The following is a 13,527-nucleotide window of genomic DNA, read 5'->3' as shown; positions in this document are numbered from 1 at the left end:
TGCTTGTGGGAGCTTGCTAAGAGCAAAGGTGGCCAGTGTGCAAGGACTTGGCCCCAGAAGCTTGGCCTCTGACCAAGAGCTTCTCACCCTTCTTCCAGAGCTCCCAGCGTGAGGTCCAGCCTGTCCAGCAGGATAGGACCCTCCAGGGCTGTCTCCTGCCCTGGAAACAGTTCTCCTTGCCTCAGTGGGTGCACAACTCCGGACTATTTTCTTCCCCTGAGGATCTGAAAATTGGAGCTCATTGGCTGGCTCAAAAAAAAGAAGGGGGGGGGGTGCAAATTCTCTCGTGCATGCTCCAAAGGAGGGGGGTGTCTCAGGCTCTGTTTCCATGGAAACCACTGGCACAGGCTGGCTCCTCGGGGTGCAGAAAAGGGAAACTTGGCGGAGGCTTTGGACACCTGGCTCCTGGGTGGTTTCCCAGGGCTGAGCAAATGGTTAGGAGTCTGGCCTCCCAAGGGGCAGGAAGGACCTCCCTCCCAAACTCAGGGGCCCTCACCCCTTTCCTCCAGCACCACCATCCACCAGGAGATCTGGCAAGGTCCCTCAGCCTCCCTAATGTGGTCCCAACCTCAGACCCAAGTGGGGACAGATAACAGGCCTTGGAGGGACTGGGTGCCTTAGGGGTGTAAGGAGCGCAGGAGGGTTTCCCCCTGTAAGGCCCCATGTCAGAGGAAGGCAGTTGAGGGTGGGGGGACAGATGAAGCAGTTGGAAGGACCCCCGTGTTCAACCCAAGTAATGTAGCAGCTTCACCCTTTCCGGCAGTGAGCTCCCATCAGTGAGGCCATTTCCCACCCATAGACCCAGAATGATGTCCCCAGAAAGGCTGCCCAGCACCAGCGGTGGCCAGAGGATGTGTGCAGGGCAGCCGGAAGGACACCAGGAAGACCCCAGGCTTAGGAGGAGCCCAGATCCTTCTTTGCAGCCCATCTTGACTGAGCCAGCCTGCGGTTGTCTGTGGGGGCAGCAGGGAGGGGAGGGGCTGGCCTGTTCTGGAACTGCCTCAGGGGAGGCTCTCCAGGCTCCCCAGCCCCACCCACCCCTCTGAATTCCTCATTGATCAGAGCTCTCCTCCCCGCAGTGGAAGCTCTGTGCACCCACCACTCCACCCTCCTGTGACCGAGGTAGGAGAGCAGAGAGTGTGCGTGTTAGAGGAAGAGACAGACAGCGGGGGAGGCAGAGAGAGCCGCCAGCTCAGCAGCAGGAGCAGAGGGCAGAGCCAAGAGCCGGGCAAAGGGGCTTCAACAGGCTCAGAGGGAAGGATTAGGAACCCTTAATACCCAGAGTGGGACAGAGAGCCTGCGAAGGGGACCGAGAATCCGTTGGAGAGGCGTGGGGAGGGAGAGAGGGAGGGAGGAGGCGGGAGAGAGGGAAAGAGACAGGGAGGGAGGGAGAGGGCTAGAAAGAGGCAGGAGGCAGAGCAGAAGGGGTGGGGCGGGTAGAAGCAGACGGGGCGGGAGGGGTGGGCAGGGGCGGGCGAGGAGCCGCCCGTGTAACAATTACGTGTGGGTCCAGCAAACATGAGGCAGCTGCCAGCCGGCCGGGCAGTCCTGTTCTCAGCTGCAAGGAGGGGAGGCCGGCAGCAGTTTCCTTCAGCGCCCAGGATGCATCGGGCGAAGGTAGGGGCTGGCGGTGCTGGGGGCTCGCCCAGGGGTGGGGAGCCAGGGCTTCTGAGGGTGGCCCCGGACCAGGGAGCCCTGTTGTGCTTCCTCCTTTGATCTCAAGCGCTGTCGTCCCCTGTAGGGTCACTTTTGAAAAAGTAAGTGTTGGGGTGTCCTGTCTGGGAGGCTGGACGTCCAGGGGCCCCCTCTGGACCTGTTAGGCGTTAGGTGTTTGTGGGATAGAAGGCAGTGGGAGGAGGAGCTTAGAGTCAGGCATGTGGCTGGTGCAGTTCTGTCCGGTCTCTGGGGCAAGTGCCAGAGTAACTGACCCTGACCCTGACCCTGAGACTGGGCCCACAGCCCGTAGAGGTGTGGGAAGGCTGAGTGCTGGGAGGGGGTGCCTTAGGCTTGAAAGCTGGGCAATGAGTGTTTCTTTTAATCATTCAGGAGATTAACACACTACTTCCCAAAGGGCTCTGAACCCCTGAACAAGGATGCATACTCCTAGTTCCCACTCCGCTGGGTGGCTGGGAGGTTGGAGAGAGAGAAGGCAAAGGAAAATGCCTGGGACAGAGTTCAGGAAATAGTAACAGGCTGTTGGGAAGGCTGAAGACTAAGTGAAGAACGAGGGAGAGGAAAGAAAATAAGCTGGTTCCCAGATCACAGCTCACACTCAGGGGATCCGTCCTGATGCCTTGCAAGCCTCTCACGTGTTTGGGATAGTCTTGTTTGGGAAGGAAGAAGCAGCATCAGGTTAGATCTGGCGGCTCATAACAGAATGCCCCGGCTAACAGTGGTTTGAAGGAGTTGGTTGCGTTTCTGTCTCATGCAGAGGTCTGGAGGGAAGACATAGAAGGCTGGCACGGGGGCCCCTTGGTCAGCAGGGGCTCAGGCTCCATCTGTCTCATTGGCTCCCATTCTTGAGGTTACCTTAAAGTCCAGCATGGCTGCTGGAGCTCCAGCCAGCACGTGTAGGCAGCAGGAAGTTGAAAGAGGAATGGGCAAAACCCAAAAACAAACCTCAGATAAAATCAAGGTCTCGTGAGTAAGGAAGAATAGATATAGGGCTGTCATCCTTCAGTCTCCCCCTACCTTCAACCCCCCTCCCGCCCCCCCAAAGGTGGATTCCTGCTTCTCTCTCACGCTCAAGGACAAGCAGCCCAGAGTCAGCTTGCTTCCAGACTCAGGTGGTTCCGGGCCACACTTCAGCAGAGCCTGGGTGACCCCTGCCCTGTCTGGTCCATCTCCCAGGGGTGCCAGGAGGATTAGTAGAGGGGATGGCATGAAACACTTTCAGCCTGGTGATGGGGCCCACTGAAAGGTGCTTTCTCTCCTGCCACCTCTAGTCTCCCCAGCAACCTCCAGGGCAGAAAAAGAGAAACCGTGTGCTTGGTTCCAGGCGTCTGTGCATGTGCTCGCTTCACACGCCCACCCCAGCCAGCATGGGTCCTGGGCATCCGCACACGCGTGTGAGCAGGCCCTTCACGAGCATGCCCGGTGACTGTGCCCACAGCTGACAGCACACACACACAGGCAGGCGCTTCCAAACCCGGGCTGCACATGGCTGCACACAGCCCTATCTATACACCCACCAGGAGACAAGGCTCCTTCCTCTTCTCCGCTGACCCTAACTGCCAGGAGGTCACTCCCTGCCCCCACCTGGTGAGCGGAGTGTGTGGCTCGAGTCCCGCAGGTGTATCTGGCTCTTTCCTTGGCCACTGTGATCCCATACATGCCCTCTGTACCGCTGCGACTTTCTCCTGGGCCCCAGTGGATCTCACTGCGCCTTAAGCCTGCTGGTGGCCTTCTTGGGGCTGGCCCAGCCAGAGACTGGAGCAAGTCCCACACCTTCTGGTGCTGGGCCAGGTAGGGACGGTGGTCCTAAGGAAGCTGCCGCTGGGTCCCTCACCAAGGTCAGCAGGGAGATTGGGGAAAAAAATCCTCTCTAGGGGCAGAAAGGACTGCAGTTGAGAAAACAGGATGGCCCAGCTCATGCGTCCTCAGCTGCCTGTCGGTCATGGTCAGCAGCTGCCCCCAGTGACACCCCATGGGTGTTCAGTCCCTCGGCCTCTCCGTGCACTACCCAGTCCTTTATGGATCCTTGGGACATCCCAGGAGGGTGGGCACACCACCTCCCCTTCTACAGACACTGAGGCTCAGAGAAGGAAGCAGCATTAACTTAGCTTGAACTCGGGGAGCTCCCAGGGAAGAGGAACAAACAGAATCACGGGTCTCCTGGGGGCAGGCACGAGCTACCATTCTAGGTCTTTGGGGAGTGATGTCTTCATGGTCCAGCGCATGAACTGGGAACCTCTGTACCTGCATTGCCTCCCTGGACCCCCAGGGCAGCCCCTGAGATACCTTTGGTACTATATCCCACTCTACAGATGAGGAAACGGAGGTCTGCCTTAAATTGCAAGCTACGAAGTAGTACAGATAGAATCTGAACCCTGTTCCATTTTACTCCAAAGCCCAGTTCCCTAGGGCTTGGTGGGGGGCTGGGGAGCTCCTGGGAGAGAGTGGCTTGCTTGTCACCAGGCAGCTGGGAAAGTGCCCCATCCCAGCTGGAGGCTAGCTTCAGGGATTTGTGGCCCATTGTTCCTCCTGAAACCTTTAGTGAGAGCATAGTAACCAGACCCCATCCCTGGCCATGTCCCCTGGTTTAGCCATATCACCTTGAGCCAGCCACACATCCCTTTCCGGGTAGTAGATCCAGGGCCACAAAGGAAAGGACCCCCATCTTTTGAATTCAGGATCCCTTTTCTCATCAAAATCCTTCCCGAGAGTGGGAGGTGCTCTGCCGGATTCCAGCTGGCTCTCTCCGCCCCACTCCGAGGCATCTCTGGTGACGCCCAGGAGCAGCTGCAGAGCCCTGAATGTGGCCTCTGTGAGGGAGAAGGGCAACCTTGGTTTCCAAGGCAAAGAGAGAAGAGGAGAGAGAACTTGGCAAGTCTTCCTTAGCTGGTCCTCCAGACGAGGGGGTGGGGGGAGGAGGAAGGAAACGGGACAGGAAGGAGGGCACAGTGGGCAGTCAGTCCCTGTGCACTGTGCCCTCACCCCAGCTCCCTGTTCCCAGCTGACTGATGTTTCCCTTGAACAGGTGCATCTGTCAGCTGTGATCAGCCTACGTCCTAGAATGCCACAGAACAGCCACGTGACAGGGACAGAACCAAGGGGACTCGCAGTCACTAGAGTGGGAGAGGGGGAGCTAAGCTGAACTTTGGCAGGACAGCCCAGAGGGGGCCTGTCCTACCTCCCAGTTGGCCCAGCCTCGTGCCTCTCGTCTCTGTCCCGCCTCCCACCTCAGGTCTCTGTCCAGCAGCCCCTGAGCCCCACAGCCACAGGTCTATGCGGTGCTCAGCTAGGCAAAGCAGGCGATGGCCTTCACAGGCCGCATCTCCAGTTCTGTGCCCACAGCCACCCAGCCCCATCTCTGACACACGTCTCCAGGCCAAGCAAGGGGTAAACCTGAGGCCACCTGCTGCAGGTGCCATGCCCCTATGCCCAGCCTACCCTGACTCTGGTTCAAGATCCCCTCTCAGGATGGACTTTCTGAGCAGTGACCCCCAGAGAGCCGGCTTCTACCCCCAGCTCCACACAGCTGACCCTGCAAGCTTGGGCAGGTCCATCCCTTCTCTGAGCTTCAGTCTCTCCACGTGGGCCTTAGATACGCTCATAACCTTGGTCGGGCCCTCACCTGAGGCCTGTGCCTTGTGCTGACCGGCGGGGGCCAGGAGTAGAGGCAGGGGACACTATCGAAAGTGCCAGGAGGCAGATCCGTGGGCATACATATGCCCACTGGCTTGTCACGGAGCCCCATCTGCACATCTGATATCGGAGGGCTCCAGCCACGAGAGGGTAGTGGCCTGGGGTTGGGGGTAACACGGCTGTACCTTGTCAGCTGTTAGCCTGGCTCTGCATCAGGAGGACCTAGACTCAGTCCCACCTCCTTCATGCATTAGCTATGTGTCCTTGGGCAGGTTAGTTAGCTCCTCTGTGCCACTGTCTCCTCATTTTCCTGGGGGAAATATCATCCTCCTCCTAGATAAATGAGGTCCCATATCAGCCTACTCAGCCCAGCCAGGACATAGAGCAAGAGTTCCATAAATGGTTGGAGGGTCAATGTCACTATTTTCTGATTACTGAGTAGAGCCTGGGAAGGGCATGCCAACAGGAGAATGTCCTCTACGAGCATGCTGAGCACCCCTCCCCCAGGTTAATGAGACACCTGCATTGCCTGGTCAGCAAGGGCCAGGTGGGGAGCTTGTGTCCTAGCCCAGGTGGCAGCCGTCAGAGGCAGGGCAGCATGACCCAGTCCTCCCCTCCCCTGCTCCAGTGCGTGCGTGCTCGTGCAAGTGTTGGCAGGAACTTACGCCCAGTTCCCGCCTCACCAGGCGAGCTGCCCGGCCTGCATCTGTAGGTGCCCAGGGGTGGGTGGAAATTCGAGGCTCCCCCGAGCCTCCCCACCCCAAATCCTCGGGGCCTGCACGACATGACGCCCACCGCCACTTCCTGCCATCTGTCCCAAGTGATGGAAATAGAGCGAGCAAGGAGGAGTGGTTGCTCAGGGAGCCAGCCTGAACTGCCAAAGTCTCCAGGACAGGGCTGGGGTTGGGGGGCAGGCAGCCCCACATCTGAGCGGCTCTGGCTCTGCGTGTTCCCAGCTGGCCCAGACTCTGGCCCTGAGGCAGCCCTCCTAGGAGGGGCCGGGGCAGGGAGGGAGACTGAGAACCCGAGACCCCTTCCCCCCACAGATAAGGCCTAGAACTTCCCACTGGTTGGCATGAGCCCTCCAAACCTTAGTGGCACTTTCAGATCTACCGACAGCTTAATAAAAATAGAGCAGAGCGGGGGCGCCTGGGTGGCTCAGTGGGTTAAAGCCTCTGCCTTCGGCTCAGGTCATGATCCCAGGGTCCTGGGATCAAGCCCCGCATCGGGCTCTCTGCTCAGCAGGGAGCCTGCTTCCCTCCCTCTCTCTGCCTGCCTCTCTGCCTACTTGTGATCTCTGTCTGTTAAATAAATAAATAAAATCTTAAAAAAAAATGAACAAGCTGAGAACATATATTGTTTTAAAAAAAAAATAGAGCAGAGCGGGCCCCACTGAGTCAGATAATGAGGCCCTGCAGGCAGCCAGATGTGGGGGAAGCTCCCAGGTGATTCTGATACCCAACAGCCCAGCAGAGCGAGTTGGCTGGCTCTCTCTCTGGAAATCACAGGACAGTCGATTGGCCCCGCCCCGTGCTTGGCCCCGCCCCTTGCGCTGGTTAGGCAGAATTTGCTTTCCACCAGAAGGATGGGGATTAGGGATAATCGGGCTCCTGCTGGGGCTTTGTATGCCACAGCACTTAACCTTCCCCAGGGTCCTATAAAGGCATATTAGTCTCCCTCTTTTACAGATGAAGACTAAGGGTGGTCGAGTACTTTGTCCAGGGCTGTCCAGCCAAGGTGACGGTCTGGCTGACTGCAGACCTCTTACCACTGTACCTAGTAACGGGAAATAACATTAACCTGCTTGAAATCCCCCCTTCCTGGCTAAGTGTGTCTCTTGAGCCGCACCTGGTGGGTCCTGATGGTGGTCCTTATGCAACCATTCACGATATTTCTCCTCCATAAATATAAATATTTGGGAAAAATTAGCTCTAACTTTTGCATATGCATTTACTCAAGTGACATTACTCTGAGGAAGGGAGCCTGGGTGTTGAACCTGGGTTTGCCAGGACCCTCCATGGCCTCCAGCCATGCACCCCCACCCCCAATAGGCTGCCACAGGCCCACAGGTAACCTCTGCCAAGCCTTCTTTGGGCTTCGATGTGGGGGTTCTCTGGAGGCCAGAGGATGAGAACCACAGAGACAGAAGTGGCTGACTGAAGGTCTTGCCTCAGGGCACCCCTACGGCTTGACCTGATGGGTCCTCACCAGGTGATGCTTTGCCCACTGAGCATGGGCAGTGAGCAGGGCAGCTGCTGGCCTTTCAAGGGGCTTCAGGGGGTGGGGACTCACGAGGTGGGGTGTCCGGGTCCAGGTCCTGGGAGTTTGTTTGAGATGATTGGGCTGATGGTGTTCCTGATGGAGAGTCCAGACCTTGCCCTGGGGCAGCTGGAAGGCATGAGGGGTTGTCCTGCTCTCTCCGTCTCTGTGGTGACAGGTGTCACAGTTACTGGGGAGTCCCCTCAACCCCCCCCACTACTACCCACATCCACAGCAGATCCCCCCCCCCACACTAATATCTCCACCATCCTTCCCACTGCTTGGGCCTCTCTCAGCACCCCCACTTCCTTCCCTGGATTTGCTCAGCCCTCCAAGTCTGTCTCCTGCCTCCTTGTCCTCCACCCTGCCTCTGCACCCCACTGGGCCACCTTTCTGAAACGAGTCTGACCGACCCTAGCTGGGACTCGAGAAGGACAGAGGAGTTGGGGTCAGTGTATGCCCTGGCAGGAGGAGACTGCCCCAAACCATCCACCTGGCTGGTCTGAGAACCATCTAGAACAGTGTTAGCCAATAGAAGTGTAGTGTGAGCCACAGGTGTCATGTTAAATGACAGGGAGGCACATTAAATAAGTTTTCTTTTTTTATTTTTTATTTTTTTTTATTATTTATTTATTTTTTTTTTAAGATTTTATTTATTTATCCGTCAGAGAGAGAGAGGGAGAGAGAGCAAGCACAGGCAGACAGAATGGAAGGCAGAGGCAGAGGGAGAAGCAGGCTCCCTGATGAGCAAGGAGCCCGATGGGGGACTCGATCCCAAGACACTGGGATCATGACCTGAGCCCAAGGCAGCTGCTTAACCAACTGAGCCACCCAGGCGTCCCAAGTTTTCTTTTTTTAAAGTGAGGGTTTTTTTGGATCATATATTTTATTTAACCCAGTGTTAAGTATTATCGTTTCAATATGTAAGCAATATAGTTATTAATAAGCTATTTTCCATTCTTCCAAGTAAGGCTTTGAATCCATGTCTGTTTGCACTGATGGCACATCTCAGTTTGGACTAGCCCCATTTCAAGTGCTCAGTAGTCACAGGCAGCCAGGGGCCCCTGTCTGGGACAGCGCAGACCCAAGGGCTCAGTGCAGCTGCATTGAGCAGGCCCCTAGGTCTGTTGGTCCTCTGCCTCTGACTTTGCTTCGTCTGGCACAATCTGTATAATTGTTTTTTATTTTTTCTTTAAACTTACTCGCATTTTAAATTTTTAAAATTAACATATAATGTATTATTTGCCCCAGGGGTACAGGTCTGTGAATCAACAGGCTGACACATTTCACAGCACTCACCATAGCACATACCCTCCGCAACGCCCATAACCCTGCCACCCTCTCCCTACCCATTCCCACCCCCCCACCAGCGAACCTCAGTTTGTTTCCTGAGATTAAGAGTCTCTTATGGTTTGTCTCCCTCCCAATCCCATCTTGATTTATCTTTTCCTTCCCTACCCCTCACAGCACCCCCTCCCTGCCTCTCAAATTCTTCATATCAGAGAGATCATACGATAATTGTTTTTCTCTGATTGACTTATTTCGCTCAGCATAATACCCTCCAGGTCCATCCACATCATTGCAAATGGCAAGATTTCATTTCTTTTGATGGCTGCATAGTATTCCACTGTATAGATATACCACATCTTCTTTATCCATTTCATATTTTAAATTTTAATAAATTCACTGAAAGAGGAATCTTTAAATCATTATTGTAAATGGAAAGAGGGGAGCCATTGATGAAGGGGATGGTTAACAGTATGGATGCCTTGCAAGCAGAAACCACCAGGACACACCTAAAGGTAGACTCTTCCTTGACCCTGAGTGCTAGAGAACACACAGCACAAGGGAACTGAGCAAGCTTGGTCAGAGGGTGTGAGGAAGAATCTCTTCCGGGACTTGGGCTTCAGCTGGCTGATTTGGAGGAGGTTCTGAGGAACCTTAGTAGGTCGTTGTGAACATCAAATGGGACAGCATCTCCACATGCCTCACCTGGTGCCTGGCCCATAACAGGTGGGTCTCTAGCTTGGTGTCCTCTCTGTCCCTCCCCTGCTCCTCACAGACTTGGACTTGGAAGTGAGCTAAGACTCACCCCACCCCACTCCCCCCACAACCCATCTGGCCAGACAGGAGCTCTGGGTTATCAGGGAACGACCCTGCCCACCCACAGCCCCTGCTCTTCGGGGAACCTGTGAGCCTCAGAGAAGGCTATAGGTCCCCAGTGCCAGCCAAGGGCCATTGCTGGGACATGGCCCAAAAGGGCCACTTGTGCCAGATGTGCCAAAGGGGACTCTGTCACCCAACTCTGGCCACCCCTTGAGGCCCACAGAGGATGGAGGGAGGGCTCCAGCTGCTGTGGAAATGATGCCAGGATAAAGCAGGAGTGGGAGGAGAGAAATTCTCAACTGAATTATGAAGAGCATCAGGGGACTTTCATCTAGTCATCTGTGAATATTTCTTGAGGTTTATGAGTGTGCGTGTATATCTAATAACCTTTTTTGTTTGTGCGACAGTATTTTTATTTGAGACTTTACTGAGATCATTGTGGAATCACGTGTGGCTGTGAGAATTAATATAGAGAGACCGTGGAGGGAAGCTGCAGGTGGTAGTGGTTGGGGGGGGCAGTGGAGAGAAGGTTCAAGAACCCGCCTGGTGTGTGTGAGGAGCAGCAAGGTGAGCGCTGGGCGCAGGCCGACGGGGGTGGGGGAGGGGTGGGCGGTGCTGCCTGTCGGGCAGGGCTCCACTGACTGGGACTTTGTTGGCAGGACAAAGGCACTGGGGTTTTACTTGGACTGTGGTGGAAGGCACGGGGTGCTTAGCCGGGAAGGGGGTGGCTTTCATTTGAGCTGGAGTTTCCTCACGGATGCAGCTCTCCTCAATTTTGTCCTCTTAAAAAAGAGGCATTTTGGGGTGAAGGGGCTGGTCACCTCTCAGGGCTCCCTCCCTCCCATGCCTGAGAGCTTCCAAATCAGGAGCAGGGTGCCCCGAGTGGGCCACTAACATTTTCTGACAGCCCAGGCAGACCCTCTCCTAGACAGACCAGTGTCAACCATTCCTGAGGATGACCTGCGGTCACTCATCCCTCCTGACTCCCCTCCTGGCCGTTGTGTGGCCCTACCCTGTCTCAGCCACTATGGGTCCCTCCTCTCCTCCGTAAGGACCCCTCACCCACCTCACAGGGGGTCACTGTCCTAGGCCCTACCTGCGGGGCTCCTGGGGCTCCTACCCCTCATAACCCCAACTCCCTGTGTCAGGGAGAACACACACACTGGGTCTCATCAGTCCAGGAGAATAGGAGGACATGGTTTGGGGCTGACTCTGACGTGGCTGGGGGCTCAGGAACTCCTCCCCAACTTCTGAGGCCTCTCCGAGGTCCTGGCCCCAGGAAGGCTGAACAGCACAGCCTGTGACCAGCACCTCCTGAACCCTGGAACCAGGAGACCACAAGGACAGAGAGGCCCTGGCATGCCCCACCCCAGACTTCTCCTGGACTTAGTTTCCTCATCTTTAAAATGGGGGTGGTGTTGCCGACCCTGTGGGCTTGTCTTGACAGTGAGACCTCCTTGAGGCCCAGGGTAAAAGGCACACACAGAGCTCTCCGCCCTGCCTGTGGGTCTCGCCAGCCCTCCCTGGAGAACAGAACCCTGGCTCCTGGGCCGGGTCTCCCACGCTTTAGTCCAGTCTGCAAGACAGAATCCCCATGACTAGCCTTGGGCTCCACACGAGGACAGTCCCTGCCAGCCAGCACCAGCACCATCCTGGGATAGACAGGGACCCAACGGATGGCTCCTGAGGCCCACAGCAGTTTTTCCTTCTGACATTCTCCACTAACCCCAGCTGCAGGGCCTACAGCAAAGAATCATGAAGTGATGAAGCCCCAGTTGTCCATCAACCCCCCCCCTCGCTTTCTGGACTGAAATAAAGACCTTACTCATTGAGGCCACTTCTGTCCTGAATAAGATCATTAATAGTGGAGAAGGTGCCTCTCTAATCGAGCAGGGGCAGGACCTGTGTGTACGTGTGCGTGTGCAAGTACGTGTGTGTCTGTGCATATCGGGGCCCTCCCTCAGCCTTCCTGGTACCCCGAGACCCCTGGGCACTCCTGCTCACCCCTTCTTTGTGCCCCACCAGGATGGGGGGGTGCTCGCTCTTGCTGCAGCTCTGGGCACCGCTGACCTGCCTTGTTGCCAGGGTGAGCCTTGGAGGAGGGAAGGAATGTGGGGGTGGTGTTGAGCGTGTGTGTCGGGGAGGCAGCTCAGGGGTGATGGCTATAGAGAGGGCGTGCCCAACTGGGAAGGCCCCAGAAATCAGGGTAAGGGGTATGGATGTCACCCTGTCTAGGTGGCCACTTCACCAAAGGCTGACCAGGCAGGCAACAGACTGTCCAGTCCTAACCAGGAATGGGCCTCAGGGAGCCATGAGCCAACCCAGGACCTGGAAGCTTCTCCCGCCTCATTGGTGTCTGCAGGGTGCAGCAGTCCAGCTTCCCCTCACCCAAGCATTTGTACCAACTCCTCGGTTCAGGGGACCTTGTAGGGCTTTCCTTACTCCTCACGCCCATAAAAGCCTGTACCCAAGACATGAGAGAGCCTGAAAGTCCAGATGCTTCCTTCCTGGCTCCTCTGTAGCCAGGGAGGAGGCACAGGACCCAGGCAGGGACTTGGAGCTAGGGACTCCACTGAGAAGAGCCCCCAGAGCAGCCTCCAGGTCCCGGGGACAGCAGGGCCATGAGGCCCATGGGGGTCCCAGGCCCAGTGCCCCAGGAGGGAAGCGGGAGCAGCAGGGGCTGGGGTGCTTGGCCACGGCAGGGGGTTCTTGTTGGCCTCTTCTGGGGGGTGACTGTGACTGAGGGCCGGCTGTCCCTTGGCTCGCTCTTTGCTCCGGCTTATCCTCCCAGCCTGGCTCTCTGTCCTTTCTGGGGAGGCTGTGGCTGGCCCGGGACCCCGGTGGCTGATTCCTTTCCTGTTGTCATCAGCCCTGGTCAATCTCTGCTTCTCGCGCCTGAGAGCGGACCGATGCAGGGGCTCTGTTTGGGGTCCTGGGTCTGCAGCACTTGCCCAACTGCTTGTCTGTTCATTGGCTTTGGGGACGACGCAGAGTTAGCACACATGGAACCTCACGACCCTGGAAGGATATCCCCAACTCAACACCCTGGTGGCCATTGTCCTGGCCAACCAACCCGACCTCTCAGAACTGGTGCCCACGAAGGGGCGTGCTCCCTCCTGCAACTGGAGCTCAGACCATGTGTCTCGGGTAGAGGGACCCTGGGGACAAGACTCGGGGGCGGGTAAAGGGTGACCCTGCCCTGGAGATTGGGGTTGGCTTGGAGGTCCTCTCTGAATGGGGGCTCAGGGCTGCTCTGCCTGTCCCTGCTGCAGGAAGTGATGAAGGTGTCAGATGGCAGCCTCCTGGGAGACCCTGGGCGCACACCGCTGAGCAAGAAGGAGGGCGTCAAGTGGCAGCGGCCACGGCTCACCCGCCAGGCCCTGATGCGGTGCTGTCTGGTCAAGTGGATCCTGTCCAGTGCCGCCCCCCAGGGCTCAGGTAGGGGCGGCGGGGGGCTGGGCAGAGGGCAGGGGTGGGCATGGGGCGTCTGATCTGAGCTCTCCTCTCTCTGAGGGCTTCAGAGACCAACTGGGGACCCCAGCCCAGGCCGAACCACCTCTGCTTCGTTGGCAGAGTATGTTTTCATTCATTCATGTAAGCAAGGCCACTGCGCTCAAGGCAGGACCCGCAGAGGGTGGGGACAGAGGATTGGAACCACGCTGAGGTGTCCCACCTCGGTTGCTGGATAGAGCGAGGGGTTCAAGTCCGACAGGCCCGGCTGGCTCTGTCTACTATCTGAGGGTCACCTGGGGCAGTTCACGTGTCCTTCCTAAGTCCTCTGTGAAAAGGATGGGTAGCAGTGCATGCCAAGGCCCAGAGAGGAGACAGCCCCGGCCCTCGCCCCGCCTCAGTTCT

General features: G+C 56.9%; 1 protein-coding gene across 2 annotated transcripts in view; it reads left to right on the top strand.

Moving 5' to 3' along the window:
- The first annotated feature begins 1,048 nt into the window (after positions 1-1,048).
- The window catches only part of KCNIP3 (potassium voltage-gated channel interacting protein 3), an 80,121-nt gene continuing 67,642 nt past the window's right edge, over positions 1,049-13,527 (top strand). The window contains exons 1-2 of one of the 2 annotated variants that reach the window (XM_047746159.1): positions 1,049-1,122; positions 12,945-13,110. In XM_047746159.1, coding sequence (XP_047602115.1) covers positions 12,951-13,110 — 160 coding nt within the window. In that variant the 5' untranslated portion in view covers positions 1,049-1,122; positions 12,945-12,950. Of the gene's footprint in view, positions 1,123-1,474; positions 1,618-12,944; positions 13,111-13,527 lie in introns of those variants that run through there. The other variant, XM_047746158.1, reaches the window with a different exon arrangement.

Source organism: Lutra lutra, chromosome 9 (assembly GCF_902655055.1).
Source record: "Lutra lutra chromosome 9, mLutLut1.2, whole genome shotgun sequence".
In the NCBI taxonomy this organism is placed as follows: Eukaryota; Metazoa; Chordata; class Mammalia; order Carnivora; family Mustelidae; genus Lutra; species Lutra lutra.
The sequence above is the reverse complement of the archived record's forward strand: the minus strand, read 5'-3'. Positions and strand labels throughout refer to the sequence as shown.